Source organism: Aegilops tauschii, chromosome 7 (genome assembly GCF_002575655.3).
Source record: "Aegilops tauschii subsp. strangulata cultivar AL8/78 chromosome 7, Aet v6.0, whole genome shotgun sequence".
Taxonomy (NCBI): domain Eukaryota; kingdom Viridiplantae; phylum Streptophyta; class Magnoliopsida; order Poales; family Poaceae; genus Aegilops; species Aegilops tauschii.
This window is the reverse complement of record NC_053041.3, coordinates 27,124,147-27,140,997: the sequence shown is the minus strand read 5'-3', so window position 1 is coordinate 27,140,997 and position 16,851 is coordinate 27,124,147. Positions and strand designations below refer to the sequence as shown.

The following is a 16,851-nucleotide window of genomic DNA, read 5'->3' as shown; positions in this document are numbered from 1 at the left end:
CATTGTCGTACACAAGAATATCATCAAAACTTAATTAGGATCTACCACTTAATCAATAGAGAAGATAACTTAGTCAATGTAGATTACGTGATAACTTAATCCTTTGCCTCTTGTTTTATTAATATGTTTGTATATGTTCTAATGCTATAACAAGTTGGTGGTTGATATGGACTCCTGGATATGCTTTAAATGTGAACACTCGAGCGAATATCACAAGAGCGTCAGGTCAAACTAAATGTGTTCATTCATGACGGTGTGGCTGAGGCAATCACCAGTGCCATCAAAGTCCAAGTTAGTGCATTATAGTTTTGACACGCAACGTACGTCGCGTATAACTAAATATGTTTTTCTGCGCGGCTGAGGTCGACGGGGACACTGTTGCTCGAAAATGCCACGAGCAAAGTCCACGCCATGAGCAATTTTCAAAGAGCGATCGTTGAATCATTATGTCATGTAGAAACAACTGAATTTGGTCAAGGTTGGGAGCCGTACGGCACATGTGGCTCTTGGATAAAACCTTGGGCATGTGTGCTACTTTTCCAAACGTAGCCACCGAATGAAACAGTGTTGTGCAGTGACCCAAAACGTCTTACGGAAATGTTGTTAGGTGATACTACATCGGAGCTCCTACTTACCCGGCCAAAAGTCACGTATTTAGAGCAAGTACAATGGAATTGGTATCGTCGAAAAGGTTACAAACTCCAGAAATAATTCTTCAAATGCATTCATGGGGAGGTTAAACCAACTGGGGTTGCCCTTTTTCTTTTGACACAGAATGGACATGATTTAATGGTTGCAAACTTCTGGATTGTCAAAAATCACTGATGGAGAGGATTAAGTTTCCACTTATCCATCCGTGCACGCCTGCAAAGGTCCTCTTGTTGGTTGCCCCCTGATGTTGCCAAGAGCTGTGTCGGTCTAACCCCCTGGTCATACTTGCTTCTTGGATGTTATCTCTAATTTCTTCGGTGTGAAGGAACTCTGTATAATTATGTGTGTGACTGAGACAGGAGGCGACTAATGCAACCGCGCTGCAGGCCGGCCGATTCAAACAAAAATCAGTCAAAGTCAGCTAGTGCAACTTGTCAAAAGCAGATGTTGCACTAATATGTATTATACTAACTCACAGCATCATACGCACCACATGTCCTTTCTCAAGTTCGTTGCTCTCACTCCTCTTCAGTACATCTAGCTAGGCATGGCCCCTCTATATATGAACACGCTACCATGAACCAAGTGTTCATTCAGCACACAAGCAAAAAAAAATGCCTCGTCTAGCCACACATAAGCTGCTTTTGCGGCTTCTTTTCACCATTATTCCTTTCCTAATCCTTCTTCCTTGCATGCACTCCACTGATCTGGATGCACTTCTCTGCCTCAAGTCCCAGCTCTCTGACCCCTCGCGAGCGCTAGCTTCTTGGAGCAATGCGTCTCTCACGCCCTGCGGTTGGCAAGGAGTGAGATGCAGCACGCTTAACGCGTCTCGTGTGGTTTCATTAGACCTCGGGTCGCTAAACCTCACCGGTCAAATATTTCCCTGCGTTGCGCAACTTGATTTCCTTGACAGAATCCACATGCCAAATAACCATCTCACTGGCCACATCTCCGCCGACATCGGGCGGTTGACCCGGCTCACATACCTCAACCTTAGCATGAACTCCCTGGTTGGTTCCATCCCTGATGCCATATCTTCCTGCTCTCAACTCGAGACCATAAGCCTGGAGAGCAACTCCCTTGAAGGTGAGATCCCTCAAGCTCTCCCTGAGTGTTTGCTTCTCCGGCAAATTGTTCTCAGCAACAACAGTCTTCAGGGAAGCATCCCATCCAGGTTCGGTTTGCTTCCCAACCTTTCTGTGCTATTGCTCACTAGCAACATGCTCACTGGAAACATTCCAGAGTTTTTGGGGAGTAGCGGTTCTCTCATGTCAGTGAATCTAAGAAATAATAGCCTCGGTGGAGGAATCCCTCCTGCCCTGTTCAATAGCACAACCATTTCCTACATAGATATGTCACATAATAACCTTTCAGGATCTATCCCTCCTTTCCTTCAAACCTCTGCACCACTGCAATACCTCTCACTAACTAAAAACTACCTCTCTGGGGGCATTCCTTCTTCAATTGGAAACATGTCTTCCCTATCTTCCCTTCAGCTTGCTCAAAACAACTTACGAGGAAGCATTCCAGAGAGCTTAGGTCAGATTTCAGGTTTGCAAGTACTAAACTTGAAAGATAACAATTTTTCGGGCATCGTCCCTCTAGCAATTTACGCAAACACTTCCCTTACTTATCTTAGCCTTAGTCTCAACCAACTTGTTGGTAGAATTCCTGCAGACATTGGCTACACTCTTCCAAACATCACTGAGTTGATACTAGGAGGAAACCAACTCGATGGCCCAATTCCTGCTTCACTGGGCAACGCATCAAACCTCCAAAATTTAGACCTTCGTCAAAATTCACTCACTGGCATTATCCCTCCATTGGGACACTTGAGCAAGTTGAAAATTCTAGACGTGGGTACAAACATGCTTAAATCTGGAGATTGGACTTTCTTGTATTCTCTAACAAATTGTACTAAACTAAAGATGTTGTGTTTGGATTTTAATGGCCTTGGGGGGACAATGCCTACTTCTTTTGGTGATCTTTCAAACACCTTAGAGGTGCTTCTCCTATCTGAAAACCAACTGATTGGTGAAATACCTTCGGAGATAGGAAAACTCAAAGGCCTAACTGCTCTTGTAATGCAAATTAATTCACTCTCAGGGCGCCTTCCTGTTACCCTTGGAAATCTTCTAAATATGTCACTACTAAGCTTATCCCACAACAAACTTTCTGGAGAAATCCCACAATCGATTGGGAAACTAGAGCGACTCACCGAACTTTATCTCATGGAAAATAATTTGACCGGTCAAATACCTCCGAGTTTGGAAGGATGTAAAAATTTGTTGTTGTTGAACCTTTCTTCCAATAAGTTATTTGGAAGCATTCCGTCAGAACTCTTTTCCATTTCAACACTTTCTAAAGGTTTGGATCTTTCCTATAACCAACTTAGTGGGAACATACCTACTCAGATAGGTAGTTTGATGAATTTGAATTCACTTAGTTTATCCAACAACCAATTATCAGGTGAGATTCCTTCCGCACTCAGCCAATGCCTCCTTTTGGAATCTCTCTCTTTGGAGGAAAATTTGTTGCGAGGAAAAATTCCAAAGTCTCTTGGGACTTTAAGAGGAATCAATATGATGGATCTATCTCAAAACAAATTGTCTGGTGAAATACCAAAATTTTTGGAGTCATTTACCTCCTTATATATTCTCAACTTATCCTTCAATGACTTTGAGGGACTAGTCCCGAAAGGCGGTGTTTTCTCCAATTCAAGTGCAGTGTTCATCCAAGGAAACAAAAAATTGTGTGCAAGTTCTCCAATGCAACAAGTGCCACTTTGCACCACATTAGCTTCCAAAAGGAAGAACACTGGACATGTTGTAACTATAGTGGTTCCACTTACTACTATTGTTGTAATTGCCTTGGCATGCCTTGCATTCATTCTTCTGAAGAATAAAGGTACTAAAACTGAGGGGCACATCACCCAGTCCTTCAGGGAGCATAACAGATACTCATACATGGATTTATATAAAGCAACAGATGGTTTCTGTTCATCCAGTATTGTTGGTTCAGGAAGCTTTGGAGTGGTATACAAAGGCCGTTCAGAATTTCAATCCATTGCCATTAAGGTATTCAAGCTTGACCAACTTGGAGCATTAAAGAGTTTCTTCGTTGAATGTGATGCACTAAGAAACATTCGTCACCGGAATTTGATTAGGGTGATTAGTCTATGCTCAACCACTGATCCAAGAGGAAATGAATTCAAAGCACTTATTCTTGAGTACATGGAACATGGTAACCTAGAAAGTTGGCTGTATCCAAAAGAAAACAAAGCCAACCCAAAAAGACCATTGGGTTTGGGCTCAAGGATAACGATAGCTATGGACATAGCTGCTGCATTAGATTATCTCCATAATCGATGCAGTCCTCCTTTGGTTCATTGTGATTTGAAACCACGCAATGTCCTTTTGGGTGAAGAAATGGTTGCATGTCTTGGTGACTTTGGACTCGCAAAATTTCTTCATGGAGACTCTTCAACGGGAGTTAATAAGTCATCAAATATTGCTGGACCGAGAGGATCAATTGGATATATTGCACCTGGTGAGCACATGCATCATTTATATTATTGATATATTATAGATACATACATACAAATTTAGTGTCATGTAAATTATCTAGAATTATTATCACGCCTCAACTAAGTGAATGATTTTTAAGAAACTTTTGTGTAATATTACAGAATATGGTATGGGGTGCAAGATCTCAACAGAGGGTGATATCTATAGCTACGGAATTATTCTTTTAGAGATGATTACGGGAAAGCATCCAACAGATGATATGTTTAAGGATGGTATGAACCTTCACAACTTCGTGGAAGCAGCACTTTCACAGGAAATTGGTGAAATCCTAGAACCAAGTTTTGTTACATATGATGGAGAAGGAGGAGAAAATCTTCTAATGGCTGAAATAAAATGGTGTGTCACTCGTCTAGCAAAACTTGGCCTAAAGTGCTCTGAGATATCAGCAAAGGGTCGGCCGACAACAGAGGATGTTTATGCTGAAATCATCAGCATCAAAGAAAATTTTATATCATTGCAGCATAGACAAAATAAATCAACATCATCGTTGTAACTCACCTCTAGCTATTTCAGTTAGAAGTAGCATGGTCATACACTTTTTTGGAAAGAAATAAGTATTATGTTTGAATGCATATAAGCTGAGCATATGGAATTACAAAGAGATTAACTTGAATTGACTACTAACTGAGAACATATGTGATCCAGCAACAGTTTGCATGGCTCTACCCTATCTATTGTTTGTGTTCTTCTGTTCTCACAACCGTTCCTCTGGATCAAACAAGAAGAAAATTGATGCCACCCTATTCACCATGTGAAATGTAGTCTGAATCAAGGTGTATTACTATTACACATGCATTTCTTAATAATTATTTCAGGTAATGTTTGGCACTGCGATGGATTAGTTTGCTAAATGCAGTAGCAACAGGGGGTTCACACATTTGCGCGTGACTCTGCTAGATCAACGCCTCTTTCGTTTGTCCTATTACCGGCCGATCTCTACTATCTAAAAAAGATACAATGTTCCCTATTTTACCCATCCGTTATTCGTTCCCCACCTCCTTCCAACCCTCACTACATACATTATCTTCTCCTCTTCCATTTTGATTTCTTTTTCCTTCCACCTGTAGTTTTTACCATTGGTTTTCGTTGAAAACCACACACGTTTTATCGGTTTACCAAATGAAATCATGTCTTCTTTGGTAAGTCATTAAGTGTTGATTCTCAGCGCTTCAATTGGCCACAAGTGTCCGTTTTTTGGTATGTAATCACGATGATTGCGTACCCAATATTTATATCCCCGTTGCAACATGTGTCCAATTAGCTTGTTTTACCCACTGAAAAAAATAGCGCGCTATAACGCCGCTAATAGCACGCTATAGCATATAGAAAATTGTCTCGCTAAATAAATCAATGTGCAATGCCTCGCTAATAGCACGCTATAGCACGCTAATAGCATATTTTCAGGGGCCACGCTATTTTCTGTAGCGCGCTATTTTTTTTATTGGTTTTACCTAAAGAAATCAATAGTGATCGGACCTTTTTTTTCCAGTCATTAAATACCGACATATGCTCTGGTGATGAACTCAAATGTTTTGAACACAAGGTTCATAGGCTGAAATACAACATTACAGGGACGGGCGCATCACCGCACATGTATCTAGAAGCCGAGAGGTCCTGGTCCATGTGTAAGGTGTTGGAAAGCGATCATACACACACCTTGCATGTAGTGCGGCGACCCAACTATTGGTTTCGCGGCTTTTTCAATTTGGACAGTTTTGGTCGCCATAGTGGTGCAGGCTGGCCAATTTTGAGCCTTATTTTTCAAAACCAGTTGCTGACAAGATATTAACTATATTACAAATATTCTTTTGAGTTTTAAAAAATGTTCATGAAATTAACAGTGTTGATGAATTCAAAAGGTTCATAAATTTAGGAAAATATTTTAGAATTTTAAAAATATACATGAGTTTTTATTAAATATTACCATATTTTTAAAAAAGAACGAAATTTTTGAAAAATGCTATTCGTCATTACTTAAAACCTATTGGATTTTATTAAATAAAATATTCGTCATTACTTTAAAAGTTCATGAATTATTAAAAGCAAACACATACGAGGAAATATGCTATTAAAATAAAAGGCAAAAGAAAATGAAAATTTAAGGAAGGAAAACGCAAAAGGCGGGACAAAGAAAAATAGGGGAAACAAAGAAATTGAAACCACATGTAGGACAGAGTGCGAGTTTAGACGTAAGGCGAAGATATCCGTCATGTTCGGCGCCACCTGTGCTAGTTAAACAAGCTGGCGCTCCCAAGCACGCTCTTGGGCCGGCCCAACAACACGAGAAGGTTGCTTGGTCGGCCATCCCTTGTTCGGTCCATCGGTTGATTGTTACTAGGTTAACCAGTTCACCGTCGTTCTTTGGAATATCATGAATCTAAAAAGGTTCATAATTTCTAAAAAAAATCAATTTGGATTTTTTTTGTAATTTCGATTTTTTCTGCAAATTTGTAAAAAAGTTCATATATTTGAAACAATTCATGAAATTATAAAAAGTTCAAGAGTTTTAAAAACATGTTCAGTAATTTGAATTTGTTTTCTGAATTTGAAAAACTTACATGAATTTTAAAAACTATTAGTGGATTTGAAGCATTCTCACAATTTCGAAAAGCTCTCAAATTTGAAAATTAAGTCAGAATTTTAAAAATGTTCACATATTTTAGAAATGCTCAAAAATAAAAAAAAAGGAAACATAAAAACAAAACAAAATGGAGAAAAAATAATAAGAAATATAAAAATAAACTAGCAAAAGAGGTTGTGCATTGCAACGGGAGAAAAAATAATACAAGCTCTTAACCCCATAACCATCACTCAAGACCACAATAGGTGCACGTCCTTTATTTTAGCGGGGCTTTGCATTTGTTCTCCCACTTATTCTCCTTCTCACGCTCACGGCCGGTGGGCTCAATGTTCACACAAACCAATACATTTTTGAACATGGTTAATCATAAGGTCTCTCTTTCTCTCTCTCTCTCTCTCTCTCTCTCTCTCTCTCTCTCTCTCTCTCTCCTGCGAGGTTTTTCAGAAGTGTGCATGTGTGGTTATCAATGTTTTCTTTCGTCTCTACATGGTTTTAGTGGGTATTTATTTGAAATCCGGATCGCCGTAGATACGAAAGAAAAAGGACCGTGTGCTATATAATTATAAGTTTGCATTCAAAATATATTTTAAAAATATTTAACAGGTGAAAACAACATTATATTCATATTCTAGATATTTTTCTAATCAAATTTCATATATAACATGTTAAAATCGGAGTTACGATTTAAAAGATATGGATAATTTAAAAAACATGTGTTTGACTTAAATATGATCCGCGGGTGAATTATCTAAAAAATCAGGGGGGTTTCAAAAAAAATGCAAAATAACGGTTCGGCTGTGACTTAAATGTGTAGTGTGGATTGATTCATAGAAAATGCAAGAGGTTTTATGCGAATTGGCATGACGGACAACCAGAAACATTCCTTGCTTTATTAATAGAGAAGATAAGAAAACTGACCAAACAAACATGTAAAAGAAACAGAGGAAAAAGCACAAAAAACACAGCTGGGCCCACCCATAGAAACATGCGTGAGCGCCCTATAACATTTGTGAAGTAACCAGCACTTAATGCACCGAATAGGAAATAACGGCAGGCATCAGACATTATTAGTCAGGGGTACTCTTAGAACGACAAAAAATATGGGCCGACCCTTGTTTAGAGCTAGCTCTAATGGTTTCATCCGAGTATTTTTGCGGTCATTAGCGTTCCACTACCATTTATTTTGATTTTTGGTTTGTAATTTTTTCCTAATTTATACATTCTTATTTATATCTTATATTACTTTTTGTTTTTTATTTGGGTTTTAAAGATTTTAAACCTTTTCTTGGTTTCTTAAAAAAATACTTTTTCTACTGGCTGTTTCCTTCCTTTTCCCCTTTTCATTTTCTATACACATTGAACTTTATTCGTACATGATGAACATTTTTACAGTATATGTCCAATATTCTTTAATACATGTCAAACGTTTTTCTTGAATGCACACTGGATTTTAGTTTTCAGTACATGTACGCTGATAATTGTTTTCAATATACAACAACACCACCACCAAAGCTTTCAGTCTCAAACAATTTGGGGTAGGCTAGAGTCCATTATTTTTTCAATATACGAGTTTATAGTACATTCCAGTCATATAGTATATATAGATCATCTTGTTGCGGTCAGCTTGAAATCCCGCGCACGTGGCAAGTGAAATTACGAAATTGTATCAGGATCAATGGCATTGCAAGTGCAGACAAAATAAAACTAAAGTGCAGAAAAAATATCACTATGTACTGATCTATACCAACGTGTGGCAGTTTGATACGAACGGAGCATTGATGCTTGCTGGTGAGTAATGACAACAACTATACCTTCAGTTGATAGGAAACATGCAGAACGAACTGATAAATTCTATTATCTCTGTTCCAAAATATATGGCGTACATTTTGATAGGCTTTAGCCTACCAAAATATCTTTTGGAACGGAAGTAGTACTACTTGAGTGCTTGAACATTACTTTCAACATCTTCTACCAGTTTGTTGGTACAAAAGCACTCCATGTTCAGATAAAATACTTTTTAGGGAAAGCATGATTACCCGAGTAATTAATCAATGCTAGTTACCGATCCTCCCTTACTCTGCTACTGCCACCATGTTGCTGGGCTCCAGATTCATCCTCCACAGCGCCACTGCAGCGCGGATGTAGACGTGGGCTTGACACAGGATAATGCATAAGAGAGCCGCGTCGCCGAGAAGGTCAGAGATCTCCAAAAGATATCCCCACATGTTAGGAACGAAAGAGATGGTTCCCATCGACTTCGCCCCGATGGAAAGCCAAAGAAGGGCCAATGGCAGCGGCGACAGAATGGTCTCAGAGAATAGAACTGTTATAGTGACCATGAGTATATTTTACAACACAAAAGTTTCTACTAACTCTTGCAAGAATAGAAGAGGCTGGGATGCTTGGTTGCATCTGGTCCGGAGGTTGATGGACGTTCAACTATTAGATCGGGCTGATACAATTCGCTGGAAGTTAACTGCGACGGGAGTCTTCTCAGTGAAATCTATGCATCTGGATTTAATTGACACCGGGCCATTGTCGAGGTCATTGCACTTTTGGAAGATTAAAGTTTCACTTCGGATTAAAATCTTTATGTGGTTCGTTCGCAAAGGAGTTATTCTCACCAAAGATAATCTGACAAAGAGGAACTGGGTTGGTAATACTAGATGCTATTTTTGTCATCAAAATGAATCGAATAAACACCTCTTTCTTGAGTGTCCTCTTGCGAAATTATTATGGCGATCAATATATATTGCTTTTAACATACACCCTCCTACGAGCATAAACACGTTATTTGTGATGTGGCTCAATGGAGTGGACAGTTACGTAGCCAAACATATTCGGATAGGGATATGTGCCTTATTTTGGGCTATCTGGAATACTAGAAATGATTTAATTTTTAATGAAACAAAATTCACTAATTTTTGCAGGTTATCTACAAAGCTACAGCCTGGATCCGTATGTGGTCGTTACTAACTCATGCGGACTCCAAGGAGCTTTCGGCTATTGGGTGCAACCGTTGGAAGATGGTAGCACGGGCTATCTTCAGCCGATTTGGATGGCGAGCTAATAATAGGCTAGGTGTGTAGGCATCGTGGTCTATTCTTTATCGCCGAATGTGGCACTTTTCCTTTTGTGTTTCGTTTTAAGCTCGGACTATGAGCTTTTCTGGACCTTGAGACTTTGTTACTTTTTATCTAATAATATGGCTGCATGCATCGATTGATGCAGAGACTGAGGGTTATCCTCCTTTTCAATAAAAAAAGAACTGTTAGAATGAGTACTTTGTGAATCTTGAAAATTTCTCAAGTTTCAGATCAACAGGACAAAGTGTGCGGTGGCAATGTAGTATATAGCCTTTGTTCTTGCTTATGCAATGTAGTATAGATTTTTCTCATATTTTCCTGATAGGACAAGTGCGTGGATCGGCCTAGACGCTCTTGCCTTGATTTATTTTTCTAGTTCGTGAAGACCATGATGGACTTATGAGCAAAAGAGAGAGAACATGTTAGTGATGTGGGGATCGCTTGTCGTGCCACTACGTGATTAGCTTGAGTTTCAGTTCAAGGCAATAAGGGGTAAAAATGGAAATACAAGGTAATGACAGAAACAAAAGAAAGTTGCATGCAATGTAAGGATAGCTTTATGATTAAGCATTGAACCTATGGAGACACCGAAACGTGGCCACGACGAGTTTATTTATCTTTAGTGGAACAAGATGTCAACATCCTGACCGGATTTATAAATGTTGCACTAAGACATAGTTTCCCCTTGTTAAAAACATTTCAGGATTGCAAGTTCATAATTAATACGCAAACATACAGGACCCCAGCAATTTGTGCGGCGCAGCGCTAATTCAATGTTGACAAACTCCGAGTTGTGGAATGGTCTTGGTCTGGCAAACATAATCAAAATTTAACGCAGGAATTTCTCATGTATGTCATTCTTATGCATTTTACAATGATTAATCATGTATTCTTATGTACTTATCATGTTTTAAGTGTGCGGTACGGTAGTGCAAATGTGTGAAATTAAACCAGTACTAGATTTCTTTTTCTTCTGGTAAAGTCGTTGTTTGCTTTGCGGTCGATGATTGAGAAATCATATTCAGTGCACTAGAGTTGGTTCTCGAGTTGCATTGCGGAGTGAGGGATTCGTGAATGAAAAAGACAAAAAAACACATGTTGTCCAATCCCCCACTTTTCTGCCATTTTGGGATACCCTCCTAGTAGAGATTTTGGTAAGGTTTTCGGTTTTTTCGACAAAAGCGTAGTGCACTACAGAAAAATATAAGAGTAGTAAAAGCTGGCCATTGAGAATAGAGTTTCAATTATATGGGCATAGAAAGGAAGGAAGAAATGGTCATTCATGCATCTAGTAATGTTTTATAGTGACCATGACCGATTTAGTTAGGTTTTAAAACACAAAAGTTTCTCCTAACTCTTGCAAGAATAGAACATTTCAAGTGAGTACTTTGCAAATTTTCAAAATCCACCCTATCTATCAGAATCTAAAATATTCTCATAATTCAAACCAACGGGATAATGCAAGGTGTCTGGTACCAAGGTAGTATATAGCTTATGTCTTGCTGACGCAATGTACTACAGATTTTTCTCATATTTTCAAACAGGACAAAGTGTGTGGGTTTGCCTGGAGGTTCGTACCTTGATGTCTCTTTCTAGTACATTACATGATGACGATGATTGAGTTATGAGAAAAAGGGATAGAATTAATTAGTGATGTGAGGATCACTTGTTGTGCCACTATGTGATTAGCTTGAGTGTCAGTTCTAGGCAATAAGGTGCAAAAATGGAAGTACAAGGAACAACTCATGATGGAAAGAAGAAATAGTTGGAGTATACAGCTAGATTTTTGATTAAGCTTTGAATCTGTGGAGACACCCAAACGTGGCCATGACGAGTGCATTTAACTTTGGTGGAACGAGATGTCAACATCTTGACCAGATCTAGAAATGCTACACTAAGACGCAGTTTCCCCTCATTAAAAGCATGCCAAGAATGCAAATTCACAATTACGACGGAAACATACAAGCCTCCCAGAATCTTGTGCAGTGTAATGCTTATTAAATATTGGTTGTACTAGTATTAACATTTTGTAATAGTAGCATGGTTTGTGGAAAGTAGGGACGTGCTAGTCCTATTTGAAGAAAACAGTGGCTAAAGTGACATGAGGGAACTAAATATTAGAACCAGGATTAGAATGGTGACATGATGTGTCGTGATGGCGTTGCTGCACTTTGGTCACCTGTACTGTATATGGTCATATTCTCTTTCACAACCATTATCTCCACCATCTACTATTATGGCTATATCAGTTATTATCCAGCTTCCACTTTACTTATCTCTCTTATAGCATGCCCAACATTTTGCTATATTGCTGTACATGGTCATATTGTACCACGGAAACATATCATTTTGAGCGGAAGAGCAACCTCTAGCAGATTTGCTATATGGATTTCTATCACAGTGATTAGTCAAAATTGTTGAACGGAGGTGCTACATTTCAAAGTTTTTGGCTGATTTGTTGTCTCTATCGCCCTCCGCCTTTTCCCCTCCAACAAACACCGCCTTCTTGCACTCCCCTCCTGGGACCATATGGAGAAGATCGACTGTGTGTGTTACCGCATGGAGGAAATGTATACCATACATGTTACCTACCGGCAACAATCAGCTGTTCCTGGTTGCTTCGAGATTTGAATTGCACGCTCTCAGCAATGAGTTCAACTTAATTTTTCTTCGGTGTGTTCTCCATTTAATTTGTTTTACTGTAAGAACATGGCATTCTCTTGAATGGGAATCGATCTGCAGTGAGGGAGCAAAACCAAGCGAAGAGCGAGGTGGGCTGCGGACCACTGCACGTTGTAGCACCAATTTGGCCCTAAGAGCGCTAAATAGGAGCACACCATCACTTCAGAAAAGTTGTATCTCGCCTTCTGTGAGAGAAGACCAGTCGCCTGCAACGTTCATCCTGATGAGCCGGTGCAGTAACATTGTCCGTGTTTGATTTTCGGAATATTCTACATACATTGGACATCCATTTTGGGAAGGTACCGACAATTTTTTTATTTCTATTCTTCTATGTTTTTGTCGGTTATATTAAGGGTTTTTTTTTATCTTCTTATTTTCATTGATAATTTTTCTAATTTTAATTTTTTTCATATTCACGAGCTTTTTTGATCCTGCGGGTTTCAGTGTACAAATATTTTATTACATGTCATAAACATTTTTAAGAATGTTTGAATTTTTTTAAGTGCTATGAAAATATTTTTAAATGACACAACTAATTTTTATGTGTTACAGATGACTTCAAAAAATCGTGTGGGCAAACTTTTAAATTTCATGAAAAAAATCATATTTCTTTAGCATAATTTTTAACGGGTGAACTTTTCTTTCTATGTCATGAACAAATATCTTAAGTGGTACATATTTTTTTCCAAATTACACAAACAATTGCTTGCATTTTCATGAACATATTTTTAAATGTGTGAAGATTTTTTCCAATGTGACGAACAAGCAAATTATCCCTAGACAAACCAGCAAGTAATAATCACGGATAAAGCAGGAGGCCAATGAAATGCTATGGTATATTACATACTACAGAATAGAAGCTGTTCATATTTTATAGGCACGTACACGTAAATGACAGCAACACATCCAGCGAAACTACCATATTGCTTCAGACACTGCATCAGCGCTCAGCTAGCCAACCCACGTTTTTTTTTTTTTTGAAAAGTTTGATACTAGGAGTACTAGATACTACACATCACAGGACATGCATGTCCGTCTCTTTATTCAGAACAGCAACAAAGCTAGAAGGAAGCAGAAGCGCTCCTGCAGTACAGTACTACGTAGTACTCTCCATCATCTTGCTACAGCCGGCTCGAGATCCTGCGCACCTGAAATTGTGTCAAGATCAATGGCGTTTCAAGTTGAGACAAGAAACAACTGAAGTGCAAACATTTGAAGATCAAGCAGAAAATTTATTAATTACTTTTTTATCGATCCCTACCAACGTGTGGCGGTTTAGTGGAAGAGTAGCACTGGTGGTGATGAGTGATGACTGAGGACAACAACTATACTTTCAGTTGATAGCAAACATGACTGTGCGGAACCAACTGATAAATTCTACATTTCTACTACTACATGACTTGAACATTACTTGAATCGTCTTCTACCAATTTGTTGGTACAAAACAACTCGATGTTCGGATACAATAGTTTCTGAGGAAGCCTGACGTTCATGTTCAGCTTAGCTTAATTAATGCTGCTTACATGAGTAACTGGGCGATCCTCCGTTACTCTGCAGCCACCATGTTGCTGGGCTTGGGCTTGGTGTTCATCCTGCACAGCGCCAGTGCAGAGCGGACATAGATGAGGGCTTCACACAGGAAGATGAACAAGAGAGCCACGTGGCCGAGAAGGTCGCACAACTCTGGATATCCATACTTGTGAAAAGCGAAAGAGATGGCTCCTATCATCGTCGCCAGAAGCAAAAGCAACAGAAGACACAAGGAAAAATCAACATCCTTGATGCTGATGCTCTCTCTGTCCACGGCCTACGGCATTTGAGGATCAGAACTGTCAGAGTTGTGTCGAATATTGTGTATAAGGTACGTTACAGTTGGACTCTGAGTAGTATTGTGTTTACATAGGATATGGAGTCATGTCCTAGTAGGACACTTGTATCCTAGGCCTCTCATATATAGCGGGGGTAGACACACGATGTAACCTATGCCAACATAATAGCACAGGCGCACAAGGGGGAGCCGGTGGCGTGTGCCGGCGCCCGGGTGGCCGGTGTGCGGTATTGTGACAGTGTCACGGGGAGGAGCGCCCGTAGTCAAGCCCCGGGGATGTAGTCATATCGGTGAACCTCGTTAACAAATCTCGATATCGTGCTCGTGTGATTACTTGGCCTCGGATGATCAACGGTATGTCTTGAATTTATTCCAACAAGTGGTATCATGAGCAAGGTTCGAAGAGGCGACGGATTCATTAATCTAGAGGAGGAAAATCCGGCTTGATCGATTGTTCGCTGGAAGGATGTCGCCAACGGAGTGGCATATGCGGATGTGAAATCGATTTGCAAGCGGACGAGTACAAGAAGCAATTTGGAAGCGAATCACGTGGCAGCAGCAGCGTACAGCCACTACTGGAATTCTTCTCTTTGCCGAGTGTTAGGCTCTTTGCCGAGTGCATTATATCGGACACTCGGCAATATTATCTTTGCCGAGTACCTAACTCGGCAAAAATGCGAAACACGGCAAACAGGCACTTTGCCGAGTGTTGTGGATAAAACACTCGGTAAAACAATAAAACACGGCAAACAGGGCTTTACCGAGTGTCACACTCGGCAAAAGGGGGTCTTTACCGAGTGTCACACTCGGCAAAGGGGGTCTTCGCTAAACTGCATGGTTTTGGCTGTACAGGTTGCATACGACCTCGGATGAAGATGGTCCAAAGATCAAATTTGTTCATTTTGACGAGACGGATAGTTTTCATGTTGAAAACCTTTTCATTTAAGCCATATTAATTACACTTTTTGGCATGCTAAATATCAATATAGTCTCAAATGACCAAGGTGATGGCCATATTCATTGCATAGTTTATTATAATGTTCCCAAATTAGACACATAGGTGCATATTAACATTACAAACAATGTTGCGAAATAGAGTTTCCTACTTTTTTATACAAAAAAATCAATTTTCATTTTCTCAGTGTCAAAACTAGGTGTTTTTTGTGAAGCAACTACAAAAATCAGGGTGAAAAATGGCACCACCATAATTATCACAGTAAGTAGACCATATTTTGTGCACAATTCCTAAGTTTCATGGATTTTCTAGTTTTCTAGCTACTTTCGCACATTTAAATGACTTTATGTCAATTTCCCAAAAGTAATTCAAAATTGAACTGCAAGTGTGTGATAGCTCAGTCATAAAAATTAGCAAAAAATATTTCTAGATACACAAGTAGTCATTATATGGGAGAAGCACTTAGAGTTTTGTGAGATTCAACCCTTTGTGATGAATAGCCATGTTGACCATCTTGACCCGTGTTCGAAAAACGAAAGAAAAAGAATACAAGTTTAAAAAGTGCAATCCTTTCCCATGGAGTCATTTTATGTGTACCAGTTGCGAGGAAAAATATCAAACTTTCAATATTATAAATTTGAAAAAAAAATCCTTCACAAAACGGGCTAACGTGTATGAACATTCATGGCTTTCAAGTCAAAGGACAAAGGTGATGGTCATATTGATTGCATAGTTTATTATAATGTCCCCAAATTGGACAGATAGGTGCATCTTGACATTAGAAACAATGTTGCCAATTAGGGTTTTCTACTTTTTTGTACAAAAAAAATCAATTTTCATTTTCTAAGTGTCCAAAATGGGTGTTTTTTGTGAAGCAAGTACAAAAATCAGGGTGCAAAATGGCACCACTCCAATTATCACAGTAAGTAGACCATATTTTATGCACAATTCCCAAGTTTCATGGATTTTCTAGTTTTCTAGCTACTTTCGCACATTTAAATGACTTTATGTCAATTTCCCGAAAGTAATTCAAAATTGAACTACAACTGTGTGATAGCGCAGTCATAAAAATTAGCAAAAATTATTTTTAGATATACAAGTAGTCATTATATGGGAGAACCACTTGGAGTTTTGTGAGATTCAACCCGTTGTGATGAATAGCCATGTCGACCAATTTGACCCTGTTTTAGAAAAAATAAAAGAAAAAGAATACAAGTTTAAAAAATGCAATCCTTTCACATGGAGTCCTTTTATGTGTACTAGTTGCGAGGAAAAATACCAAACTTTCAATATAACTAATTTGAAAAAAATTCCTTCACAAAACGGGCTATCGTGTATGAACTTTCATGACTTTCAAGTTAAATGACCAAGGTGATGGCCATATCAAGTTAAACGTCGGAATTAAATATACAAGTGCATATTGCCATTAAAAACAATGTTGTCAAATAGAGTTTCCAACTTTTTTGTAAAAGAAAATT

The 16,851-nt window shown here is 39.0% G+C and overlaps 1 protein-coding gene across 1 annotated transcript; it reads left to right on the top strand.

The window, feature by feature from the left end:
• The first annotated feature begins 1,193 nt into the window (after positions 1-1,193).
• LOC109737622 (receptor kinase-like protein Xa21) lies at positions 1,194-5,657 on the top strand. The gene is made up of 2 exons (XM_020296748.4): positions 1,194-4,203; positions 4,343-5,657. The coding sequence occupies exons 1-2, from the start codon at positions 1,266-1,268 to the stop codon at positions 4,732-4,734; spliced, it is 3,330 nt and encodes a 1,109-aa protein (XP_020152337.1). The 5' UTR covers positions 1,194-1,265; the 3' UTR covers positions 4,735-5,657.
• The last annotated feature ends 11,194 nt before the right edge of the window (positions 5,658-16,851 follow it).